We start from the raw sequence: 27070 nt of genomic DNA, 5'->3' as shown, positions 1-27070 counted from the left end.
TTTTCACGGTTGTGGAGAGGAGGGGAGGAAAGGGGGGGGGTCGGTGCTTGTTAGAGAACTGCTTTGGGTTTGACAAGAGTGTCCTGAGGGAGGCTCAAACACTGGAGCTCTGTCACCGAGGCTGTCACTACATTTTTTTACATGCCACTCTCACAGCATAAGGAAACACACCACGCCAACATACTGTACGAAATCACTTCCAGCAGCATATGCATGCTTCTGTAAAACAAACAGTGAAGCTTTCTCTGTCTCCATGGTATTCACTGCCAAAAATCCGCCTCTCTATCCTGACTGATGGTCTTATCACAGGTTCGCTGAGGCGTGTTGGCATTCTCGTTTATGCTGTGCTCATCTCAGGCATCAGCATGAGGCAGCTATGTGTGCTAAGCGTATAAATATTTAACAACCAGGCATGTGTGTGCATGTTTGTGTGCGCAGGGATGTACATTCCCAGCTGCGACGAGGACGGCTACTACAGGAAAGTGCAATGCGACCAAAGCCGAGGGGAGTGCTGGTGCGTCGACCAGCATGGTGGAGAGATGATGGGCACCAGAATCCATGGCAACCCTGACTGCGGTATGAGGCAAACACTTTTCCTCACACTCTACACAGCCAGAATATTTCCTTATGAAGTAATTTTAGGCTGTAAGTGAGTCCTTGAAGTTGTTTTTTTTTTTTTTCCCAGAACATGAAATTATTTGCCATTGCAGTGAGATTTCACCTTTTTTCCAATGCAACTCAATTATTTATTTAAATCAAGGTTTCTTGATTTTAATGCACTGACCTGCCTTATTCATTTTTATTTGATAAGATAGACACTCGCTTGTAAATTGTAATCTTCTTACTACATTTGCAGGTTTTTCACTTGTTTTGAGAATATTTTAAAGGTATTTGGGGGGCACATATGATGGGAAGTAACAGCTGCACACATTCAAAACCTCATATTGGATTTTAGTCAGTTACTCTTTTTATCAGTCAGTTAATTGTTTACTCTAAGATGTAAGAAAATGATTCTCACACATTTTCAAAGCTCGATTTTTCCAACCAGCCGTCCAAAACGTATAGTCAGCGTCTTTGCATACGACATCATAAGTCGGTGCACTGTCCTGATGGAGGGCAGGCAACTCGGAGGTAACAACAACAGCGCTGCACAAATGCCCATGATTTATGCTGTTTACAGCTGTCCGGCTGATCAAATCAGATAAAAAACACGTGTCTTGTGAGTCCTGAAATAGTAGTATGTGAGAGAAGTCAAACGAAAACACAGAGAAATGGTGGCAGATGTGGATCAAAAACCACTATCTAAACTCGGAACGGGCAGAGTCAGCTAATGTCAAAGGTAAATGTTAATGTTAAAGCTTTAAACATATCTTGAGTTGGTGTTTACTTGCAATTACAATATGCTGTGACAAACTCTTCTATATTTTTTGTTTTGGCTAGTGTCAGGGTTTTTAACAGACTTTCACCAGACCCTGGAAATGGTTGACGATAGAAGCTGAGGTTATCTAGCTCAGTGGTTCCCAACTGATAGGTGGTGTACAGTCAATTTCCAGCACAGAGCTTTTATTTTGAAGTGCCATTTTCTGCTGTCAAGTGAATGCAGAGATAGCAGACTGGCTTGAGACATGGCTAAATGCAAGCATGATGCTGAATATATTAAACTGTGTGGACCTTGAACTAATGACAAAGAAAAAATCTGGACCCTGTGGCTGGACCAGTTGGAAACCACTAATCTAGCTAGTAGCCTGACACCAGCGACACATCCATGTACAGAGCTGAAATATAAAAAGACAGTAATTCTCAAGCACATTTAGTCATCCGGCCAAAAACAAGACCATAACTCTTTGGTTCCTAAGTTGGGGACCCCACCACACACAAGGTAGCTATAATCCGCTAGAGTCATGAACGCTTTTATCTGGCTAGCTGTGTTGTACCAGCCCAGTCACCAGAAGAAAATGTTGTGATGTGTTAAGACATGTCACATAGGCAGTGTTTCTTTTTTTACGATTGCATCATTTGAGCCACAAAACCTCTGTGTTTTTCACCAACATATCAGGCTTTTCCCAATGGCATTCTAACCTTGGTGTTTTTACCTACACACCGCAGTGTTTCCCAGTAGCATTCGAGTCTCGGAACCTGGGAGTATTTCATCGACCTGTCCCTGCTTTTCTGGCAGCTTTTGTGCCACCAAACGTGGGTGTTTTAAGCCAAAATATGATCTTTTCCTAAGGATAACTAAACTGTTTTTGTGCCTAACCCTAACAACATGTTCATCACAGCGTTGTTGACAAATGTTAAGTTTCAATATATCCGATACAAAATAAAGTACAAATGTAATGTATCCATGATTTGCAGAAACATTCAGTTTTCTGGCAGTTGGGTTGGTAGTAAAGTATGAGGTCTGGAGGACGAGGTAATGTGTAATGACAATCACATCCACTCGTCCAAATTGGTCAAGTTGTGTGAAAAATTGCTTTTCTTAATTTTGTATGGATTACATCCAATAGGCTTTCAATTTTCTGACGATGCCAGCTGCCTGCAAGTTCATCCAACCCTTTTATGTGGTCACATTCCTCTATTTCAAATCACAGTATATGGATTTATCCCTTCCTGCCCTCCATCTGAATTTTGCAACATTCTTCACATGTGAGAGGCTAAAATAAGCTAATGTTTGGCATTTTTTGCTTGTCAGTCATCTAATTGTTTTGGCATTATGACAAAACCATTCCTCGTGTATTTGTCCTTCTCCAGATGAAGTGGCGGGATATTCTGGAGATTTTGGGAGTGGAGTGGGATGGGAGGACGAAGAGGAGAAGGAGGCAGAGGACACCGGAGAGGAAGCGGAAGAGGAGGAAGAGGAGGAGGGCGAGGCAGACGATGGAGGATACATCTGGTAGAACTGTCTGACCCCATGTGGAGAGCCGAGTCACAGCCGCTGGCCTGAAAATCTACAGGGATGGCTCTCTCCTCATAGCAAAAAGATTTTGGGATCTAACCGGGGGAGGCATGGAGTTGTGTGTCATCCTGGTGGGATATGTGGTACCGGGCGGGTCCAGGGATGAGACGATGACCAGTTTTTGTCTTAGATATGTGTAATTGCTTCATTCTCTCATCTCTGTTTTTTGAGCAACAGAGCTTTTTGTTTTGCCGTCCTGGAAAAGCAGGACCCACTGACTACTGCGCCATAGGTAGCTAAAGTCCATCAGAATTCCTATTGCCCAACCACCATCTATGCATATAGAGATTACCAGTAATTTTGTATCGTGTGAACTGCTTCAGTATTAGAGCCACCGCCCCACTGGAATGACTAGAGATCAGAATTTAGAGGTATATTTTGACTTTTTGGGAAATTAGCTTGATTGTTGTCTTGTTGAGAGTTTTGTGAGAAGCTTAATATCTCTCTAGTGTTGAATATGAAGCTAGAGCAGGGAGACTGTTAGCTTCACTTAGCATAAAGACTGGAAATGGGTAAACAGTTGCTAGGCTCTGTCTGGAGCTTAAAAAAATCACCCTACCAAAACACCTAAAGCTCACTAATTAACATTTTATATCTTATAGCTGTCTTCTTGTTTAATCCGTGTGTAGCAGTGTAACAGTAACATGTTTGTCACTATGCAGCGTTATGTGTCGGACTATCCAGGAAGTCATGGCAGGAAAAGGAATGATCCAGCAAAAACGGGTTAATCAAGGGTTCTTTGTAAGACTTAGGGTTCCATTCCAAACCCTTTTTATCCAAAGAACCCTTTTTTGAAGAAAGAGTTCTCCAAGGATTGTTCAGAGCATGGGTGCTAAAAGATCCTCACCCTCAAATATTTACATATTTTCATTTTACTTGTGTATTGCCTTAGTAGATGTCTCTAGCATCACTTCATGCCATACAACACCACATGGTCTGCTGAAATTTTTTTTAGGCACTCAATACTTGACATTTTGTATTCTTGAGTTTCGATTCCCCAACCCTACTGCAACATTGAAATAGTAATGATTGTAGTAATAGCAGTGATTTCACAAAATCTCCTTCACCCAAAAATGTGACTGTGAACTATGAGTATTAGTGGGTTGTTGTTAGTACTATTACAAAATGGAAAGGTTCTGGACAGAGCTTCCAGAGAGGTTTCGGGATGAGCCCAATACATCATAGAAGGGTTCTCTGTAAAACCCCTCATAGGGAGTTCTGGGTGGCACCTTTCACAGATGGTAGTAGGTATAACCAACTTATGTTGGGTTCTGGGTAGAATCCTCCTGAAGGGTTTCAGGTGGAATCTATATTGAAGGTTTTACCAGAAACCAAAAAGGATCTCCTATGGGGACAAGCTAAAGAACCCTGTATGGTTCCAGATAGCACCTTTATTTCCCCATGAGTGTTATACCCCACAAAAATGCCATTTCTTTGTACTTACTAAACAAACAAGATATTTGTGAGCTTTAGAGGTGCTGGTTGGCAGATTTTGTTTCCTTAGGACTGAGCCAGAGTAACTGTTTATCCTGGTTTAAATCTTTTGTGAATGATTTGTCACTGTTGTGTTCACAACTTGTTTCTGCTGCCCTCAAGTGGCCAAAATATTCAGTTATTGCTATCTAACAGCTTCCCATCTGTAGCTTCATATTTATCATACAGACCGAGGGTAGTATTGATCTTCTCATCAAGTGTATTTCCTAAAATTTTGACCTACTCCTTTAAAACAGTTCAGTGCAATGTGGTTATGTATTTCCAAACTGATTCTGTGTATAAATCCAGAGTAAGTGGTCTGTGAAGCGAGCTTTTCAGGTTACCACGGTTCCATGCTACCTTAATGATAAAGGTGCGCCACAGCTCATAGCAGTTTTTAAACCTTACATGCTTCACAAATTATACACACAATACAGGACCTACATTTCCAGTACTTTTACTGAAAACCTGTAGAATGTACTTTAATGGCCCAAACTGCACCCACGGTAGAAACCACTAGTCGCTCTCATCTGCTGAAATCATGTCAAAGAATGTGCCACAACTATGTTTTATTTATAGTTTGCAACTTGAAAAACTGTATTTTGTGTTTATAAAAAAAGAAAATGTGTGCATTACTTGAAGTTTTGTGTGTATACTTGAATTCACATTGTAATTTTTTTCTATGAGAATATCGTTGCCATGTCTTCATCCATGCTATTGGTAGGCCAGACATTTGGTTGTTTTTAGTATTGCATGTTAGTAAATAAGAATGTACTTCTAGGCTGAGCACTTTACTAATAAAGGCACTGGAGCCAAACTGTATGTTGACTTCAATCTTTTATTATCATCCAGTGAGACATTGGGCTGAAATGTGGCTACTGTGCCACCAAGTCACACACCATCCCCGTCTGTATTTAAGGATGAGTAATTTTGCTATGATCCTGCTAGATAAAGAAAGAAGCGCTGTGCTGAAGCGCCTGTGGGGAAATTAAATGAATCTGTAAGATAATGTCAGGTTGATTGTCCTCGCTGTAGGAAGGTAGTCAGGAGAGGATATGTATCACTGACCAACCTCGGCTGCTACACATTTTCAAATCCAGCTTGTGAGCTAAAAACAGCAGAGGTGTGAACTCGAGACACATGACTTGTGTCAGACCTGAGTCACAAATTGGATGACTTTACACTTGACAAAATCAACAAAGACTTGCAACTCAACTTGTACTTTGACACCATTGACTCATGACTTCACTTTAACTTGAGCCTTATGACTTAGAAATACAAAATTGAAAAGTATTATATTTAAAAAGTGTGCCAAGTGGCATTTCATTTCCTGAATCAACTATTCCCAGCAAGTCTACATTTGATTTCCAAGATGATCCACTTAGTTTGAACCAATCCAACAGCTTCCAATCAAGCTGGAGGTAAAAACCATGAGGAACTAACGTTACATTACTGAGAGACAGTCAAAAAAATAATACCAAACATAATTTTGTTGCACTATGCAAAACGTGTGGGTTGAAAATGACTGACAGGGACACAAAAACTTCCAACAAACTTGTTTTAACAAATAAGTACAAATTTTAAAAAACATACATGATTTTTGTAAATGTAATATATTTTACTCTTGTTAAAATGGCATTACATTGGTGAAAAGGGCATTATGACTTGTTTAAGACTTGAAACCCTACAACTAAGACTAAGGATTTTTTTTTATCGTGATTTGGGACTTGGGGCTTTTCAGTCTTGATGTGGGAATTTTGAGTCTTCACTCAGGACTTGACTTGGGACTTGATTTGGGATTTTTCAGTCTTGGCTTGGCACTTGACTTGGGACATGTTAGGCTTGACCTGGGACTTACTTGGGACTTTTCAGTCTTGAGTTGGGACTTGACTCAGGATTTTTTTAATCTTGACTTGGGCCTTGAGTTGGGACTCTTCAGTCTTGACTTGGGACTTTCCAGTCTTGACTCAGTACTTGATTTGGGCATTACTTGGGACTTTCCACTCTCGAGTTGAAACTTGACTTGGGACTTTCCAATCTTGACTTGGTACTTGACTTGGGACTTACTTGGGACTTTTCAGTCTTGAGTTGGGACTTGACTTGGGACTTACTTGGGACTTTTTAGTCATGAGTTGGGACTTGACTTGGAACTTTCCAGTCTTGACTTAATTGAGACTTTTCAGTGTTGACTTGGGACTTGTCTTGGGATTTTTTTTATCTTGACTTGGGACTTTTCAGTCTTGACTTGGCTCTTGACTTGGGACTTTCCAGTCTTGACTTGGTACTTGACTTGGGACTTACTTGGGACTTTTCAGTCTTGAGTTGACACTTGACTTCAGGATTTTTAATCTTTGAGCACAAAGATTTGAGACTTACTTGTGACTTACAAATCATCAACCAACCAAAAAAAACAAATACCGAAGATGAACCGACTATGACCAGCATCACCCTATCCATGTGTTCACAGAGTATTTTGCTTTATAAACACAGGCTGGGTGTAAATATGAATATTGTAGAACACAAAACAACTACTCATGACATTTGGGTCCCACCTGGTGTGTGATGCACTGATTACTAAGCTTATTACAGTTAAGGCCAGCTACAGCGCGCAATTACATGTGACTATGTTTAACAAGGCATTATGAAAACACAATTTCATCATCATCATCATCATCATCTACAATCATGGAGCCTGCAGTGGAATAAAAACAAGAAGACAGTCAGAGCTGCAGAGCCTCTGAGAAGCAGATGGGGATATTTACTGGAGATATTCTGGTGCTCAGCTGCCACCTCATGCTAGAAGAACAAATTACAGCAGAGTGGTTGCCAAATGGTGCACCACTAAATGACCACAATGTGAGAGACAACACTGTCAGAGGGCATATGGGCAATAAAATCTGCACTGAATGGGTCTGTGTCTGTTTACTGGAGTACAATTAGCAATCCTACAGTGATGAGTAAAAGTCTGGGGCTAAACTGTGTAAGTTAAAAGTACATGCTGAGAGATATCCAGAAGTAAAAATCATCTCTAACACCGACAGGCACCCAGTGAAGGGCAGTGAGGATTGGGATAATGAGGTTACTTCTCACAGAGGGTGTTACAAGCCTGGAGGCAACATGCTGCAATAGCTGGTTGCTACAAAGCGAATCAAATAACTAAGCCTGGAGATAAAAGCAACTTTCTCCATGTTCGAGAATGAAAGGAAAGCCTCAGTGATGTGCCAACACATAACATGACTCTATCAGTTGAGTTTCATGTGCAACACTTAACATCTCAAATTATCATCTGTGTATTACTCACGCTGCGTTACATTGAATTTGTAAAAAAAAAACAAAAACCTTTCTTTTTCTCCAGTGAACGAATTCTTGCTGACTGAGTTTACCAACAACAAAAAATCAAAACATCTATTTACAAACTCGAAAACAATTCGTGCAGTATAATCAAATGGTGTTTCTCAAAGTCAAGGATCCTTCCTTGGGAGGACAAGTCTTTCTACGAAGGATCCTACAAAGGGAAGGCAAGAGTCCTTCCTAGCATTCAGTCCAACGCGTGTTCACTGAATGAACACGCATTGGAACAGGCTAACGAGTGTCCCCGGGTGAGCGTCATTAACCCTCAGCGTATTGAGGGGGTTCCAGGCTACTGTGATAATTTTGGCGCTCTCTAATGTTGTTGTAAAATTTGAACAAATTACTTTTAGGGAGAATATATTTCTGGATTATACTTAAAAACAAACAAACAGGTAGGCTAAATGAAACGTTTGTGGCACTTAGCACTCCATCACTGCTGTAAATGAATAATTTAAAAAATGGTATGTTTTATCTTAATCTGACAATATTTTAAAAATCTCATTATCTGGCAGTGGACATATTGGAAAATGTATATTAAGAGGTTTCTGTCAATAATTTTTCATGCTTATATGATAAAAACCTGAAGATATTAATCCAAATAAATGACATATTTATCTAAATCCTGCCGAGCTCCACTGGCCTTCATTTCCAGCAAAACAGTTTGCAAAAAATTGTGGGTTCTTTATACCTGCTAAGGATACACACATACATCCTTGAAAATTGTCTGAATGAAGGGCTCAGTCCTCGGTAGAATTTGAAGGATCCTTGACATTGGACCAGTCATTAGGCAGGATTTTATGATGTAGCATCCTTGAAATTCAGCCATTTAAGGATCCTTCCTGGACCCTGAGAAACACCCAAACAAAAAAATACAAATCTCAAAAACAAATTGATCTAAAATAAGTTATGATATAGTACACAAAACAATTAATTGCGAAAGTGTTAACTCCCTAGGCTTGCTGTTTTAACCATATTAATTACTTTGCATTTTAATGGTTATATATATGTTATATATACATATGGAGAGATTTATTTACTCGATGACATAAATCAGAGGAAAACCTAATTAAAGCATTTTGTCATTCCTTAATAAGCCAACTTCAGTGTATAGTGTTACTGCTGAAGAGTGTCTAATAGGGGACCCATGATAGAGCCCTGGGGGAACACCACAACAGGGTGGGCACTACTTGATAACAGCAGAGACAATCTAAAGTATTAGTCACTTTCCACCTCTGATATCTGAATCTTTTTCAACAGGGTTATCTTGAGATATGTGTCTGGCATCATTTACACTTGATTTATTTTTCTGACAGGCTTAAAGTGTGTAGCAGATGCTGAGCAAATAACCAGAAGTGACAAGCCTTGAATAACAAACTGGTCCCTCTTCAACAATTTCTTTAAACTCCTTAAGAGTAAAAATGCCTCTCGAACACTAATACGCAGACAAAAAACTGTCTTAATGAGGAATACAAGTGTGTGAAGGAGGTTTTAATTGGAGTTACACATAAAAATGACACATCTAGTGCAAAAACAAAGTTGGTTTTATTACACGTGAACCACTCACCACATACATAGATCTTTATGTGTGCATCCTTCAAGTTAAAACTATTACCACAGATAACTGCTCCAAATATTTCAAGTATTCAGCTATAAATAACTCCAGTGCTTTATTAGTGTCAGCTAGTCGGCAGTTACTGTACAAACATTTACATCTGTATTATACATAATTTACAGGGGTTCAGCGACTGGTTCATAACAGTGTTCAAAGGAAAAGCAGTTTGTTTACATGCATCTCAGTAAACACTCAAGATTCCCTGTAAAAAAAAATCTCTTTCCTATGTATATTTTTATCTCAGTCACAAACACCCCTGCATATATTAACAGAATATTCAAAATGTTACCCTGTAAACGAGGGACGCAGGAAACGGTAAATGGGGTGCGATGATCAAATGTTTCTGCTCCCCATCGTCCATTTCCAGCTTCTCATAACGAGGATACAAATTCACACGGGACATTGTAAAAATGTATGCAGGCAGGGACTCAAATATTCTTCGTTAGCATGTTTGCAAGTGCACTCTCATATCTCCTCAGATAGTCAAAAAGTAAATCACCTGCAGCCCTGTTACACAGCCTACATGATGAGTACATGCCGAAATATTGCTCAGGCTCTAAGTTAAAGGAAAAAAAATAATAAAAATTTAATTTAACGATTTAAACTAACAGGCTCAGAACTACATATATTCTTTCCTACTCCTACATACAGAGATTGTCTCTGCTACAGTACAGTTGATCATCCTACTTCATTGCTTCCCGACACTTTTAAGTGCAATACATTATCACAGCCTTCATGATATAATCAGGGTTCCCACTTTTTACTGATTAATTTTCGCAACTTTTCTGTAATATTTTTCTGTAATATTTTGCCTCATTTTACAGAAGTGGTTTAAAATGGGTAAGCCTAATAGGGATACAGCCATACATTGTTTAACGGTCACTTCCCAGGCATTTGGAGATAAGCAAACTGCTCACACTTGCTAGCCTTACTCGCTTGTTAGACGTTCCCGCCAACTAGCTGCACATGCCAGTAAACCAGACCATATGGGTACTTTGCAAAACAGCAAAGCTGTGCCTCTTTGTGGGGGACAGAGAACTGAAGATCCTATAGATGTCCACCTCAACTGACCCCTTTCACAGCGAAGAAGCAGTGGCTCTACTCTGAGCTCCTTACCCTATCTCTAAGGATGAGCCCAGGCTGACTCACAGAGGACACTCATTTCAGCTGCTAGTATAAGCAACCTCCTTCTTTCGATCACTACCCAGAACTCATGACCAAAGGTGAGGGTTGAGACGCAGCTGGACCAGGAAATCAAAAGCTTCATTTTGAATTTGACATGTTTGGCTGCATTTGTGCATTGACTGCATTTATTTCTTACTAATGGTTAGTATCATAGACATGTCTAATAACTATTTTACGACCTTGCCTGAACCTGAGTGTTTGTGCTACCTTGATAAATTAAAGCCGATTGCCGTCATGCCCCTTCAGGCTTCCCCCATCCAGTTTGATCACTACAATCTGATTGGCTGTAGAAACAGGTGACGTGCTTTATGTCCTAAAACCAGCCACTGTCGATTTGACCAGCTGAGTTGCAGGTGACACCATCAGCCAGCTTGAGCTTATTTCTTTCAACCAATCACAATCGTTCTTGGCAGTGCCAGCAATGGTGCGCTTGCAAAAATATTGCCAGGGGGAAACAGGTTTTGGTGTAACACGCCCACAAAAATATCGCCTACAGGATGCGAACCATGGCAGAAAAATGACTACATCCCCGCAAGATCAAACACCACAAAAGTTAGGAAAGGACGTGTTGAAAACAGCTTTTCAGCATTTTTCTGTTTCTTTTCTGATGCGACATTGCGTTTCTTGGCCTTGGCAATGACACGATGCCTGGTCTATGTATATCACATTATACTAGTGACATTTCAACAGTCCCGAGATTTTAAATTGGTAATACAAGGAACGTGTTTCGCTTAACGACATGTTTTGGGATTTTTATGAACATATCTTAAACAAAGGCCAAATCAATGTAAATTCAAAACTCTTCTAAAACATTATGTTAATTGTAAACCATTTGGAAAACAGTTTTTTCTAATTTCAAAACTTTTCCAGGAATTTCATGACTGTGGGAACCCTGTATAATCAAGCAAGAGCAGCCACTGAACGTCATATTATGTTCAGTATGAACATTTTATCTTTGAGTCCTGTACCCAAGACACTGAAGATGACACCCCAGAATCAAAGATGTTATAGACTTATTTCTACCACTTCCATTTAGCTGCCTTCAACGCAGCATGTACAGTAGCATCACTTTGGGTCAACGCATATAGGAAAAGATGCAAAAATAAACGAGCCAGTGCCATCGAGACACTGACAGTTTGACTCAGTTTACTCAGCGCCTTCATTTATGGGATGTGCTCTCTCTCCTCTTTTTGGTTTCTAAGGGGATCTGATGTTTTGTTCTGTTATTTTGGCTCAGCGCTCAGCGTGGAAGGAAGATATCTTTTGTTGAAGTCCAATCTCTCCCCCTGCTAATCCCAAAGTCATTAGCATACATCTTTGGCTGTATGCTTTGAAGGCAGTGGCTGCGTATCATTAGATTAAATGAACTGAAATTAATCTCCTGTATTTAGTTATATATTTTAAAATCTAAACTTGACCGTTTTAATCAGATGTCAGACAAGCGTTAAACTACCCTACACATTCACCATCGAGTCCTCAACTTACATCACTTGACTTCTTAATAAATTCCAACTAGAGCAGCTGGTTTTATCCATACTAAATAATGCAACACTGATATGTATGTACCTACGCTCTTGCATAATGTATGTCTGCTCATATGCTGCAATCAGGTATGATGTAACCTTTGGATGTAACCTAATTAACATGCCATGGAGTTAGACAACTCAGTTAATTCTCACATTAATAACACAGGTAGGACAGTTCACCATGAACCACTTTTAAAAGTTTGCATAGAAACCTTTAAATCCTGAATAAATGCTTTCAGTGTTAAAAAGAATATGATCTTAATATGCTCTGAATACTGTGGTTTAAAATTTGGGCTGGTTGACACTGGCAAGGAGACAAAGTCTTTGTCATGCTTTGTGGAAAATGTGTCAAGAAAATCCCCTCTGGTTAAGCTTCAGTGTCAGTCCATGTACTGTGATAACCATCTGAAACCTTCCCCGTAGCCTTGTTTTTTCAACACGCTGCACATGAAAATCTCCAGCGGCCGGGCATTCAGCTCCTTCAGAGAGACATTTCCCTGTCGATAGCAAAGACGGATTTATGAGGAGGACGATATCATATTGTTTCTGTGAATTCAAAGACAGGATCCATGACACGCCTACCTTTCCGGTAACTTGACCATCAAGAGCAAAAGCTCCTCTCAGTCCTCCTTCACTGATGGCCTCAGGGCGGTCAATTTTATTACCCAACACCAACACTGGAACATTGACTATGGTCTCGTCTCCCAGGAGAGCCTAGAAACAGGAGAGCGACACAATCATCATCAATCCACCATTAACAGGCAGTCAGTGCTGAGCCATGGAAACAGCTTGTGACGGTGATGTTTAATCTCACATCGAGTTCAGTCTTGGATTCAATGAGTCTGTCGTGATCCGCGCAGTCGACGAGAAAGACGACTCCATTCACAGCCGGGAGGTAGTTCTTCCACACTCTTCGAGCTATTGACAAAGAGGAAACACTTTGTTAATGAGCTGTCCTAATTTATTTAATGCAATTGTGAATGCTCTGCTCAGCTACAGGATACTTGATTTGACTCTACAAGGTCAATATGACTTCACCATTTTACCATCACATTAAATACTGTGTTAATTATTGTAAAATTAACCTCTACATCCATCTCATGATCTATTGGGGCAGTGCCTTCTTTCTTCAAAATAATTCCCAGCAGCACTGACACAACTTCCTGCCTTTAAATTTCCATTCAAATGTGTTCAATATTTTAGGTTTATAAGCTCCATCAGAGCTGATTTGAAATCTCTAAAAATATAATTATGCTTCGGAGCTGCAGGAGCAGAGAGACACCATGTGGCAGCCACAGATAACTGATGGTGATGGCAGATCAAGTGCCTTGTGGGAGAAAGCTGCTCTTGATTGGTCAGAATTTCCATGTGGGAAAAATCCAGGAAGTAAACCAAACGTTGAAGAAGAGTACACTTGCAAGTAGGGATGGGTCACGATTTTCGAATTTCGAATAGTCGTTTTATTTTTGAAAAATCTATTTTTTAATGCGACTATTACTATTGGCCATCTTATTTCCCCCCTTTATTTATTATGCAATTCAGCTCCTAACCGCACGAGGGCAGTATAGGATTGCTACAGCAGTGTGAGATGGGCTACCAGCTAGTTTGATGCTCTTCTACAAACAGGAGAAACATGCAGAGACTACTACTTCGCAAGGAATGTCCGCAGTCATTCGGGCTTTCGTAGTCGAGCGCACTTCCGCGTTGTAGTTTCCTGTAAAAATGTCAGCAGTCACTGGTGCGTGGACGTCCGCTTTGAGTCGAAAAATTGTTGAATAGTTGCCACAATTTTCGAATAGTGTTTTTGCTTGTGCTGCCCATCCCTACTTGCAAGATAAATTGTGGGCAACAGCTGCTCAGTCCATAGGGACTTGGGTTGGGAACCGGAGGGTCGCCTGTTCAAGTCCTTGTCTGGACCAAAATATGGAGCATGGACTGGTAGCTGGAGAGGTGCCAGTTCACCTCCTGGGCACTGCCGAGGTGCCCCTGAGCAAGGCACCGAACCCCCCAACCGCTCGGAGCGCCTGTCATGGGCAGCCCACTCTGACATCTCTCCACTTAGTGCATGTATAGGTCCAGTTTGTGCATGTGTGTGTTCGGACCTGTGTGTAATTGACAACAGAGTGAAAAATTGAATTTCCCCTCGGGGATTAATAAAGTATATAAAAAAATAAAATAAAAAATGTGACACTTTCTAATGTCACGATGGAGGGACAACTACGCAGGTTGATTTTAGCGCTGCTCATCGTGGACTATATTGCTGTCATTGTTCATTTTAGTCAAACCATACAGTTTGAAAACGAGGCGCGGCTCCAACTAGAAAACAATGTTTTGATGCACTGGATGTGCTGAATGTGCATATTAAGGCAGTACAGGAGGAGGTGCACATTAATAATCCTCCAGGACTGTAACATGCTCATGTTTAACCCAAACAATGTGTCATGTGACTGCAGTTGGTTCAGATCCAGGTCGGAACACGTTCTCACCACAAACGAACCGCACCAGAGTTCGTTTGTAACCCGACTGAGACAACCTTTTCAAGAGGGTCTCGGTCCTGTTGTTTTGATGCGCACCTGAGTGTGACTGCTGTGTTCACACCTGCTGAAACGAACCGTACTTAGGGTGCAAATGAACTTGAGTATGATTGAGCTGAACCAAACAGGGCAGGTGTGAAAGCCCCTTTTATAGTCTAGGCTAATTTGCCTGTCCCTGGATGGGCCTTTAAAATACGTAGAACTCAACAACAAATACACAAGACAGAACAAAACGCAAACTCAACAATAAATACGTCCATTTATCCCAGCGCCAGCTCTCTCATCCCAGCTATTTTTTTGTTTCATCACAAAATTTACGAAGAGCGATGAATGAGACAGCCTGATAATGTACACCACATCCATGCAGATGTGAGGTGACAATACAAAAATCTACAAGCTAATACGCTGAATCTTAAATTACTTTCAGAACACTGGGCTGAGAAGTGCACATCCTGCCTAATGATGTGATATTTCACCAAAATCTGAGACAGCAAAAAAGCAGTAAAGCAGTAAAAACTTCCTATAGTGTGTTAATATTGGCAAAAAGGCAAAAGATCTCACCTTGTACGTGTCCTCCCAGATCAAATGTAGTAAATGTCATCCCACCAATTGACAGCTCCTCAGATGCTTTGAGGAAAAAGATGACAACATTCATTTTTCACAAGTGATTTTTCACCCACACAGAGAAACAGTGAAACAGTCATCTACATAAGTCATCGAATAACTATGTCTATGTAACTGAGGAGGAGAATATGCTGAAATATACCCAAACAGATGGAATATTATTACAAAAGAAGAAATCATTCATGCTGTATTTATATTTTGAACAATAAACTCACATTAAAACACAACTTTAATACTCTACTACTCACAAAAACACAAACACCAGCCATTATATAACTTTCAAACCACCATAAAAAACACAGCTTCATTGGAGATCATTACCACACTGATGCCAGAATATCATCATATATCGCAGATGACTATCTGCCCAAAAAGTATAAAGTCACATCTACAAAAAGCCAAACATGTCTTGGAAATTTTCAGCTTTAAGGTTGGCAATACGCTGTACTTTCTGTACACCAACCACATGTCAACCCAGGATGTCACACTACTATCTGAATCTCTCCTTACTTGGATGCAGGGTCGGCACGTGTTGGCCAAGTCGGTCATCTTTCAACATGTGTAGGAGCGTTGTTTTACCAGCGTTGTCCAGACCCAGGAAAACCAGCTTCCCAGACTTTTTGTACAGACCTGGGGATATATTACACAAGTGTATCAGAAATGAGACACAACGTTCAAGAGTATAATCCAAGTCCTACTTAATGCCTGAGCTGGAAAAACCTGCGTACTTAACACTTTTACTGCAGTGACTACATTTCAGAAAGAATACTCTGTGGTTACAGATGACTTTGTGGTCTGTTTCATACACCAAACTATGCATTAGTTTATGACTTAAGGTTATTTTGATGAAGCCCAACCTGGACCACTTACATATCAACGCTGCCAATGAAAAGTACCTTTCCTCAAAGTGAAATACTTTCCCTGTTACCTTTCAAAATGTTGCAAAACTGCACACAGTACTTACCTAAGAACTGCAAAACACTACTAAACCCCCTGTAGATCCAGTCGAATAAAAATGACATCTTGATGGCTTTTGACTGAAACAAGAAAGAAGTCAGATTACTGTTACATAAAACTGCACTGAGTAGCCAGAAAAATAGAAATGCTTTCTCTGACACTGCATATTTTTGCTCCTACTTATGTGTAATTAAGGTGGACAGAATATTAAAAACATCCATCATAATTAAAGCAGAAAATTGTGCCATAGAATTGGATGGACATACATCAAGTAGTGTGTTTAATAAAATCAGACATCATCCCAGAGGAAAGGAAAATTCACAATCTCTTTTTTTGTCTTGTATATTTCTCCTAGACATAATTGAGCTCTGTATGACACCATGTATGATGTTGACCATTTTCTCATACTTCTTAAATTCAGCTCCTGAGGAATAGCCTTCCTCTCGCCTCAGCCAGATCCTAATTTAAGATATTAAAATGCTCTTTTTCCTCTGTCGCTGCAGTAATCTTTATTTGTCTGAGATAATCAGCTTGAGATAACGCTAAAATCCAAAAGACAACTTGATTAGCTTCTATATTAGCCCGCACAATTTCAGAAATTTGTCTCAATGACCAAAATTAAGTGTCAAGTCTGTGTATTTTATCAGTTTTCATTGTTGAGCAACCTCTGAGCGCAGCAAAAGAACTCCTGCTGATTCATGCTTTTGCTCCTTATTTCTCCTCGGGGGGTTAGGAGAAACTGATCAGAATTTGATAAACTCCAAATAAGAAGCTATTTTATTTCTGGGGAGAGTAAGAGAAGACTAAAGTGAGCAACAAAAATTTCTTCTGGGATAACTTGTCAAAGCAGGAAAAGCACAGATATAACATTTAAAACAACAACAAACATGGCAGAGAAAATCAGATGCTCTCTGCCCTCCCTGGAGGCCACCTCCTGCTCCCAGTGCCTCTACATTGCCAGGAACATCACACAGGACCCCTCCCATCCTGGCTACTCACTGTTCACCTTACTGCCATCCAACAGGCGGTACCTGTACACTTATAAACAGTTTCTTTCCTTGGGCCATCAGAACTCTAAACTCCCATACCTCATAAACTGTCCTAATCTTTAATCCTAGTCTTGGTGACATTACATACATTAAGTGACAACATCTGCCTCTTACTATTATTATTATTTATTTTATTTGTATTTATTGGTGATGTGATGAAGGTTTGTACCTGGGTTGTCACTTGTTTGTACCTTTTAACTTGCACTATGTACAGCTGTAGCTTTTAAAAATGTCATTGTAATTGGATAATTGGTGGTTTTTGGACTCAAATTTTTCGGAGTAGTTCCCGAGAACATACCTCTTCCTAGACACTATTTGAATGCTATTGCCTTTGGTTCCTTAATTGCTAGATGCCTTATGAAGTGGAAGCAGGAGGCGTCTCCCACACATGTCCAATGAGTTTTCTACACTGGGAGGAAAAAAAGGTGCATGCTGGGTGGCTCTACGGATACATTTAACAGGACATGGCAATCATTTCTGACATATATGGAAACTCTAAAACTGTGTGATGTTTCATAGTTGACTCTTACTCAGAGCAAACTACAGTGTAGATTGGCTATAGACAACTGTGACTGATGTACATCTATTTGTATGAATGTGTGTGTGTACTTATGTTTACATTTTGATTTATTTTGTCTGCTTAGTCTGCTTATGTATGTCTGAAATGTGCATCTGCCCATGTTAACATGTATGTGCACTGTCATTTTATGTTTTATTTTAGTTTTATTCATGCATGTTTTTGTATTTTGGTATTCCACTCTGGATATTACAGCTGTTATGTTGAGGAAACAAAAATATAATTTACAAAATGACAATAAAGGACTCCTATTCTATTCTAATTCTTGTAGGTGAGCTGATCCTAAATCTATTTCACCTGTGTTTCTTCTGCTATGACAGGTCAACATGTCTGCCGTGATAAAGGTCTGTTGCTACATTACATCACATCACACAGGTGTTTATCACATCCTGCTCTACATAGATGTGACATGACACTACAGCTGCACACACAGCTCAAACAGATGGCTGCTAGCCTGTAAGTAAAATGTTATTTTCACTGAACTTGATAGATCCTGTAGCTCGAACTTAGCTAGCGCCTCCACACACCTGTGTTCATAATCACCGTTATCGGCGGCTAACTTAGCTAACGTTACATTCTTATCTAACAGCGCTCATTTCTGCTGTACTGTTACATGACAATTACATTCGCCTACAATGTAATGTTCAAACTATCACAACAATAAGCTGTAGTCGTGTCTGATGTATTTAGCTTGTTTCAGCGTGCTAGCAAGCCGACATAACGGTAACGTTAAATGACGTTTTTTAGCTAGTTAGCATTAGCATGTTAGCTTAACGTTAAACCTCTGGTACATTCTAGAGTCTGGTCTCGTACATCAGGGCAGCGTTTAACGGACTACCGATTCCGCTCTAACCCACTATGGGCTGAGGTAACGGCACAATATGTTCAATTGTGTCTTTACATAGAAACTGCGCTAACTTTAACGTTAGCTGACTTACCTCTCGGTACTGACCAGCAGTCCAGCACTCAATAGTATCAATGGTCTCCTTGGAAACAGTCAATCAGAGTTCCGCTTTTTCTTCTTCGTGCGTTAGAATTCCGCAGCTGGTGTTCAATGTGGTGCATTAGCGCCCTCATGAGACTTTTTGCTGAACAGTGTACACCATAGACATATACCCGTATATATGTCTATGGTGTACACCAGCAGCTGCTTCTTAATAGGAGGTCAAGTGTCAACCAGTACCATAAATGAAAAATAACTAAGTACATTTACTCAAGTGCTGTAGCCTACTTAAGTACAACTTTAAGGCGTTTGTACTTTACTTTAATACCTCCATTAATGCTGCTTTATATTTCTGCTTCACCACATTTCACAGAGCGATAGTGTACAAGCCTACTTTCATTTCGCGACAACAGGCATATGTGTATTCTCTAAGTGTTCCATTATGTTTTTTCGTCATTACATTTTTTTTATTTTTCAAATTTGTCAAAAATATCCTGCAATATAAATATACAAAACATTCACATGGTAGTCTGCACGTACAAAATCCACGCGCCACCCGCTGGTAGAACAAATTTGTCTCCAGGAAGGCAAAAACATGCCGTATTTGACAAGGGCTGTTCCAGCCACACTTCGATTACCCCAACCACTCGGGTCCAAAATGGGGAAACCAGGGGACAGTCCCACATGAGGTGTAGAAAAGTACCGAACCTTTACATTTCCATCACTCATCGCTTCAGTCAATTCAATCAGACCAAGCTTTTTAAATCTGGCTGGAGTCCAGTAATATCTGTGAATTGTTTTAAAGTGTATAAATTTACTTTTACTATCCCTTACAGGCCAGCCTGTGTTATTAATCGTTCCATTATAGAGAAAAATGTCATTCGGTCATTAAAGGAACAGTGTGTGAGATTTAGGGGGATTTAGTGGCATCTAGTGGTGGTGATTGTAGATTTTAACCAGCTGAAATTCTTCCAGATTTTCTTCAGTGTTCATTGTTGCCAAATTATCCACAGAGGTCTCGTCTTCTCCAAAACAAACAGACCAGGTGATTAAAACTGGTAAAAACACTGATTAAAGCAGTTTAATGTTATAAACAGGTGTTTTTGCTACCCTGTTTGGCACATCACAGACAGGCCATTAGCCCATGCTCCCGAGTTGTCTCTGAAAACTACATACGTGCTCACTTTATTTCTGATCCAGACGCTCAGGAGGTTTTTTACCATGAGCCGAATTCTCAGCAGAAGTCCCTCCCTCACAAAAACAAATGGACCCAGTTATTTAAACTGGTGAATACACTGAGTAAAGCAATTCATGTTACAAATCAGTGTTTCTCCGATGCAGTTTTGCATGTTGCAGACAGGCCGCTAGCCCAGCACCTGGTAATGTGTGCACACCTTGTTTCTCTGATAACTTCAGATCCAGACATTCGGAAGGTTTTTACCTGGAGCTGAAGTATCTGCAGAGGTCTCTTCCTCTCCCAAACAAACTGACCCGCTGATTTAAACCGGTGAAAACACTTAAAAAAAAGGGATTTTACATTTTTAAAAATAAGTGTTTTTCCAACATTCTCTTTATGGAGAGTCTGTGAACTACGGTGGCCAACACGAACACCTGAATGACCCTACCTAGAGTCAGTGTTTGGTTTGTTCATTCTGGGCTACAGAAGCATAGCGGTGCAACCTGGCGATCTGTGGCATGGATCCACTCCCTTAGCAGATATAAACTGCTCATTCTAAGTTAACGAATACACAAGGATTCTTATTTTCAGGTGATTACACACTAAAGAAAACATACTTACTGTATTATATTCCATTTCTGCCAATATATCCCCTTAAACCTTCCACACCAAAGCTTTAAAATGCATCACTTTTATCCTTTGAAAGCAGTCGCATCAGGCAGTAATTAAAATCAATTGTCATGCAGTTACAGCAGGTGTAATTTCAGCAGGAAAACAGATCATGTTTTTATCCTGCTAGCTATAAAACAACACTTTTATCAGTTGTAACCATATTTTCTCTCCACACTGTGAAGGCCTCTGGTGGTTGTTGGAGCCTATTGTTTAATTGCAGCCTACAGAAGCACCCCATGGGGATCATCCTCTCACAGCCACGGACTTTAATAACCGGTAATTTGTACTGTTAAGTAGCTATTACATTTTAGGAACAATACATCATTTATTGTAATTGCCCATACGCAGTAGTGCAGTTAATTCTATTGTCCGCATGCATTATTGGATGGAGGACTGTACAGAAATGAGTGTATGTATTTCAAAGGCTGCAGACACTTGAGATCCATATTCTGGGGCTCAAGCCTTATGTGATAATGACAAGAGGCAATAAAATCAGTACCCTGGCTTTTAGCATGGTTTATTGTGATGTTCTGTCAAGCCTGAAATCAGGCTGCTATCCAGTAACTTAAACATAATACGGTGCCACAATCACACAACAGCATCAGACATTCAAGTGTGAACAAAGAAGCGAGTAAATGTGACATGAAATATAAATCCAGTCCACTTCATGTGCTGCTCTGATGTGTTGAAACCAGATGAATGAAAGGATGGAGGTTCCTGCTCGGGCTTTTCTTCTTACTTCTCATAGTAGAACCATTTGTCCACTGAAAAATAATTGAGTATATGTGTGACTTGCACAAGTAGCAACATAAAGTAGCTGCGATAAAACAGATAAATGTGCAAACACCCACCTGAGCTTGGAATGGGATCTTCGCCTCCAAAAGCACACGCCTGTAAGAGATATTTTGGCTTCATAAATGCAGCTGGGAGGTAATGAGCAATACACATGTGCTGCTGAGATGTTTTGGACTAATTAACTGCTGTGATATATCGGGGGTCTGTTTTGCATTTTGTGAGAGAGATGAAATGCTGGTTTCTGTCTGAACTGAAAACCAATGACCTGATGTTGCCAAATGAATCAGTTAGCGCGAACTGCTTCACTAATGATCCTCTCTCTTTGTCTGAGGGCTTTGTGTGTCACCAGGTTATCCAGCACACTGTTATGTTTGTCATTTCTAATCTCATTAAAGTAGGGATTGAGCTGTTATGTGAATTTAATAATAAAAAATGGACTTACAGACTTAACCACAGCCTCTGCGTCCCCAGCGGAGCAGCAGAACGGACTGTCTGACACACTGGTGTTCATGCTGATTCAAGTAAGAGATAAAACAAAGAAAGTTTCAGAGAGGCAAATATTTACAACAATAAAAAAGTATTAAACAGCTCATTAACTGAGCAGCTGCAGGATTATGATTTAGCTCACTCAAACTCAGCATCCTTGATATTTATCTCAAGCTTGTTATGGCAGGAAATATCACAAATAGCATTTATAGCCTTTACTGTCTGCGTAATGGAGCGTAAGTCCTCACCAGTTTAACTCGCCAGCATCAGTCTTCTTAGAAATCAGTGCCTTCCAAAACTCGTGGGTGCTCTTCACTGTTTTAATGGCAAAGTCCTGGAAAACAAAAGTCACAATAACCAAATGACAGATTTTTCTCATCTCTTTACTCCAAGAAAGTATCAATATATTGGGTAAAAACTAGAGTATATTTGCTTAACAAACAAATTAAGCAGTCTAAACATTTTATTTCTAATTTTCACCTTGAAAATGTTTCATTACATTGATATAACCTGTTCTTGTGGAAGCCCATTTCCACCAAAAAAATCCTTTAAGTTATTATAATGAAACGTTTTCTCGAAAAAAAAAATCTTAATTATTTCAAAATTATCCGTTTGTATCTCAGGTAATAAGAAACATTCTCAGAATAATGACTTGGTATCTCAAAATAATGAGAGTACAAAGTTGTTATTCTTATTATGTTGAGATACTAAGTCATTATTTCAAGAAAGTTTCTCATTATTTTGAGATATTAAGTCACTTTTTAAGAAAGTTTCTAATTATTTTCAAATACTAAGTCATTATCTTGAGAATTATTTTGAGATATTAAGTCACATTTTGAGAAAGTATCTCATTATTTTGAGATATTATGTCATTATGTTATTTTGAGAAGGTTTCTGATAATTTTTCAGATATTCATGTTTTGAGAAAGTTTCTCATTATTTTCAAATTCTAAGTCATGTTTTGAGAAAGTTTCCCATTATTTTTGTGATATTAAGTCATGTTTTGAGAAAGTTTCCCATTATTTTTGTAATATTAAGTCATGTTTTGAGAAAGTTCCCCATTATTTTCAAATTCTAAGTCATGTTTTGAGAAAGTTTCCCATTATTTTTGTGATATTAAGTCATGTTTTGAGAAAGTTTCCCATTATTTTTGTAATATTAAGTCATGTTTTGAGAAAGTTCCCCATTATTTTCAAATTCTAAGTCATGTTTTGAGAAAGTTTCCCATTATTTTCAAATTCTAAGTCATGTTTTGAGAAAGTTTCCCATTATTTTTGTGATATTAAGTCATGTTTTGAGAAAGTTTCCCATTATTTTCAAATTCTAAGTCATGTTTTGAGAAAGTTTCTCATTATTTTCAAATTCTAAGTCATGTTTTGAGAAAGTTTCTCATTATTTTCAAATTCCAAGTCATGTTTTGAGAAACTTTCTCATTATTTTCTTATACTACATCATTATTTTAAGATACATAAGTCATTTTGAGAAGTGTCTAATTTTAAGGACTCATAGGCTCTTTTTTTATCACACTGGTGGAAATGGGCTTCCATACTTTTCATTTCTTTGTTTAATCATTTTAAAAATAAAAAGATCAGTCAAATCAATAGTCTAAAGTTTAAAAACATGTCCTAACATTTTAAAAAATAAAGCCCAAATATTGTAGTACTAGTGTAAAAGGTGTACCCTGTCCTTGAACTCTCCGTTGAAAGCGAACTGGTTTTCAGGTTTCCCATCTGGGACTTTGTATCGTTTGAACCAGTCAACAGTTGCTTCCAGGTATCCAGGTTTAAGTCGTCTTACATCATCAATATCTGCAACATATCAACAGTAAAGGAGAGCTCTAAAATCCAGAATAACTGGTGGAAGTGATGGAAGATTTTCTTCCTCTTTTGTTGCAGGTTATTTATACCGTTAAAGTCGGCGGCTTCAGGGTCCTCAGTATTGATCACAATGACCTTCCAGTCTGTTTCACCCTCATCGATCAAAGCCAGAGTTCCCAACACCTTCACTTTGATTATTTCCCCCCGAGAGCACACCTGAGAACCAAAGACACATTTTTGGAAAAGCTGCAAACCGTTGAACTTAAATCTGGCAGTCTCTTCAAAGCACCTCACTGGAGTCGTACCTTATTCCCTATGTCACATATATCAATAGGATCATTGTCTCCACAGCAGCCTGTGTCACTGTCCTTGTGGTTTGGGTCTTCCCACGTCTGTGAAAACAGAAAGCTCATGTTTGATGGAGCAGAGACACAGTCTGGTTATCTGTTGTTTGAATATAAATTGTACCTGTGGAATAGCTCCATAGTTCCAGATGTAGCCTTTGTGAGGAAACACATTGGCTACATAACGAAGATTCCCCTTCTTCACGTCTTGTTTCAGTGGATTGAGAGGATCCTTGGTGGCAATCTGATCGACAGACAGTCACATCAACTTCAACTGAAACATTACAGGGCAGCTATTTTTTTTATTATTATTATTATTTGATAATGTAGGGATCAAATCTTGAGATTAAACATAGCTCTATGACCATACACACATACTTTAACAAGTACAGTCAGTTACTATTAAAACTATTGAAACATTTCCAATGTATGAGCTGAGTATCAGGAGGGACCATGCATTGACATAATAAATGAATACAGTGATAATTTGTAAATATATGTATATATACCTCCATTTTTGCATTCGTCCATCTTGGGACCTCCACAATGGCGTGAAAAATATTCTGCAAGATGATCAGAAATACAGTTTTGTTAAACCAAGGATGAATTGTATTTCCTGTTTTTAAATGTATTTATATGGAACTTAGTTATGTCAGACCTACGTAACAGTGACTGATAGCTGATTAAAAGACAGGCCTAAGCTTTGCAGTGCCATATCTATACAAAACCTGAGCTTGAGCAGATGTTGAAAGGAATGGAAAAAATACCGGATTGCTAATATAACACTCTAAAACCTGGGTCTTCAACAGGGGGTCCGGGACACCTAGAGGGTCCATGCAGCTACTGCAGGGGGCCGTCAGATTATTGTTTGATAATTTAAGTTTGTTTGTTTTTTTCCACAAAATCCAATGTATTATTAGCAAAGATAAATTGGCCTATACAACAAACAAAAAACCCATTGCATTTACAGTACACAACCATGATGATAGGCTGTCACCCATGTCATGTGAGCTAGCTAACACTAAATCATTGCACTTATACATAACAGTGAGGTGAGCTATAGCTAACAGTTATGTACTATTGAAACATATTGGTGTATTGGCTGCATTATTATTCCAAGTGTACAGACTTTCTTGTGAGCCCTAATGAGTATTTCTGTAACGTTTTGAGCAAGAGGCTCTGATACACCGTCCACCTCAGAAACAACTAGTGAAAGTGCAGAGGGCGAGGCTAACGCACATAGCCATGCTACAACTCTTAAGGTCTGGACTATGAAGCTGGTTCAACTTACCCTGGATATCTTTTCGTGACATCAACAGTCTGATGCCAGACTGTTTCTGCCACCAGAGTAAAAGGTGGAAAAGCAGCCTGGTTAATGACTGATGAGGTCTATCTGACCTAAATGTTGCATGTATAAAAATGAGAGCCAGTTAACAGTGTGTGGATTATTAGAGGTCGGGGTGTTGATCCGATACTCTGAAGTTAACCTGTTTTGGAGCAGGTTAGCTGTTCTGCATAAGTTACCATGGTGATTTATCCCGGTAAAAACAGAACCAGCTTCCTAGTACTGAAAACCCAGAATTAACCCTGAAGTTACCTCGCTAACCCCAAATCCTGCTTCTCAGTACAGGCCTCGGGTGATTTAGCAGCTACAGGCAGGTGCAAATGAGCAAAGACCCAAAGTCAGTTTTACATATAGTAGGGGGTCCCTGCTCAGTCTTCTTTTGACCTAAGAAGAACGTTGAGGACCTCTGCTCTAGATCTATGACAGGCAAACAATGGCCTTTTTTCACCAGTGGCCCACTGCTGTCGTCTTACAGTTACAAAAGGTCAGTTAAGGACGCACACTGACAGTGCACTCATGTTTGGCCCTCGGGTGTTACAGGGTTAAGCATCTGTCCACCATTGCAGATAAAATCAATATAAAGATTAACGCTTTGAGTAGAGTTTTGGTCAGCTGGACATCATATTTACACCTTTGAAACATCAAATAGTAGGTAGGCAACTACTGATTTGCAAGATTTGAATGAGCATGTAACATACTGTAATAGTACAGCACCAGCAAATAAAAAAGTTACAAATACAGCTCTACTTTTTACAGACAAAACATGCAGTATTAAGTGTGACACATGATGCTCACCTCTGCTTCATTTGCGTAGATGGGTATGTCATGGAACGGAGAGATGTATTTGCCCTCAGAGTTTTCTATGAAGAGGAGTAATGCAATTTTAACTCTGTGTTTTTTGATTTATCACAATGAGGAACTACAAAGTGTGAGATTCCTTCACAAAGCTCTACGATAACTTGACAGCACAGCTATTACAGTTGCTACATAGCCACAAGTTAACGAGCACATAAACACTAATGTTCCCCATTCACACACAGTTGATTCAAAGAGCTGCACTTACTGAAAAACACCCTGTAGTCCAGGGTGTTGGGCCTGCCCCTCTCCTCGATGGTCACACTCATGTCTATTGTTGCTGTCACACTCTCCCACTGTGGTCTGTGCACTAATCCAGCAGGACTAAGAAGCTCCTGACTGACAGGCAGTCATTGAAACAGAGGGAGCAGGCATGCGCACTGCTTAAGCCAAGCGACCTGACAGCCACATGCATGTGACAACAGGAAGTGTGAAGGCCAGATGACAGAGCTGCCTCCTGTATGTCCCTCTGTGAATTCAGATCACATCCATCATTGGCATCTGTACCTTACAAGCGTGAACAAACAGAAACAAGCAGAATTGCCCAGAATAGCAATCAACAGCTAATCCCTCTCCATGGCTGCCACATGCATTCTGCAACATGGCTGTGAAGTTTGCATGTGATTTGTTTTCCCGGTAAGCTGTGGCTCTCCAGAGCTCTTTTCAGACATAAACAGATGGAGCTGACTGGCGTTAGCTGTAAACCAATTAACGAGGCAGGATTAGGTGGTGTGCCCGCGTTGTGACTTCTTGACTATTTGATAACACATTCACAGGCCTATTTTTAGAAAC

General features: G+C 39.6%; 3 protein-coding genes across 4 annotated transcripts in view; 1 reads left to right on the top strand and 2 right to left on the bottom strand.

Annotated features, from left to right (window-relative positions):
- LOC125881245 (testican-2-like) overlaps window positions 1-5236 on the top strand; it is a 78961-nt gene extending 73725 nt beyond the window's left edge. For both annotated transcript variants that reach the window (XM_049564329.1, XM_049564330.1), the window contains exons 9-10: window positions 439-576; window positions 2752-5236. In XM_049564329.1, the coding sequence (XP_049420286.1) occupies window positions 439-576; window positions 2752-2897 (284 nt within the window). In that variant the 3' untranslated portion in view covers window positions 2898-5236. The remainder of the gene's footprint in view (window positions 1-438; window positions 577-2751) is intronic.
- Window positions 5237-9303: 4067 nt separating this feature from the next.
- On the bottom strand, window positions 9304-18826 carry sar1aa (secretion associated, Ras related GTPase 1Aa). The gene is made up of 7 exons (XM_049564334.1): window positions 18783-18826; window positions 16226-16298; window positions 15772-15891; window positions 15199-15264; window positions 12918-13021; window positions 12686-12817; window positions 9304-12600 (listed from the first exon to the last, which is right to left on the bottom strand). The coding sequence occupies exons 2-7, from the start codon at window positions 16281-16283 to the stop codon at window positions 12484-12486; spliced, it is 597 nt and encodes a 198-aa protein (XP_049420291.1). The 5' UTR covers window positions 16284-16298; window positions 18783-18826; the 3' UTR covers window positions 9304-12483.
- Window positions 18827-21198: 2372 nt separating this feature from the next.
- ppa1a (inorganic pyrophosphatase 1a) lies at window positions 21199-26805 on the bottom strand. Its single transcript, XM_049564332.1, has 11 exons — window positions 26487-26805; window positions 26219-26283; window positions 24588-24641; window positions 24203-24322; window positions 24040-24126; window positions 23824-23950; window positions 23598-23725; window positions 22166-22251; window positions 21874-21943; window positions 21488-21527; window positions 21199-21400 (listed from the first exon to the last, which is right to left on the bottom strand). Exons 1-11 carry the CDS (start codon window positions 26545-26547, stop codon window positions 21372-21374), a joined length of 867 nt encoding a protein of 288 aa, XP_049420289.1. The 5' UTR covers window positions 26548-26805; the 3' UTR covers window positions 21199-21371.
- Between the last annotated feature and the right edge of the window lie 265 nt (window positions 26806-27070).

The sequence above is a fragment of the Epinephelus fuscoguttatus genome, linkage group LG20, assembly GCF_011397635.1.
Source record: "Epinephelus fuscoguttatus linkage group LG20, E.fuscoguttatus.final_Chr_v1".
In the NCBI taxonomy this organism is placed as follows: Eukaryota; Metazoa; Chordata; class Actinopteri; order Perciformes; family Serranidae; genus Epinephelus; species Epinephelus fuscoguttatus.
The sequence above is the reverse complement of the archived record's forward strand: the minus strand, read 5'-3'. Positions and strand labels throughout refer to the sequence as shown.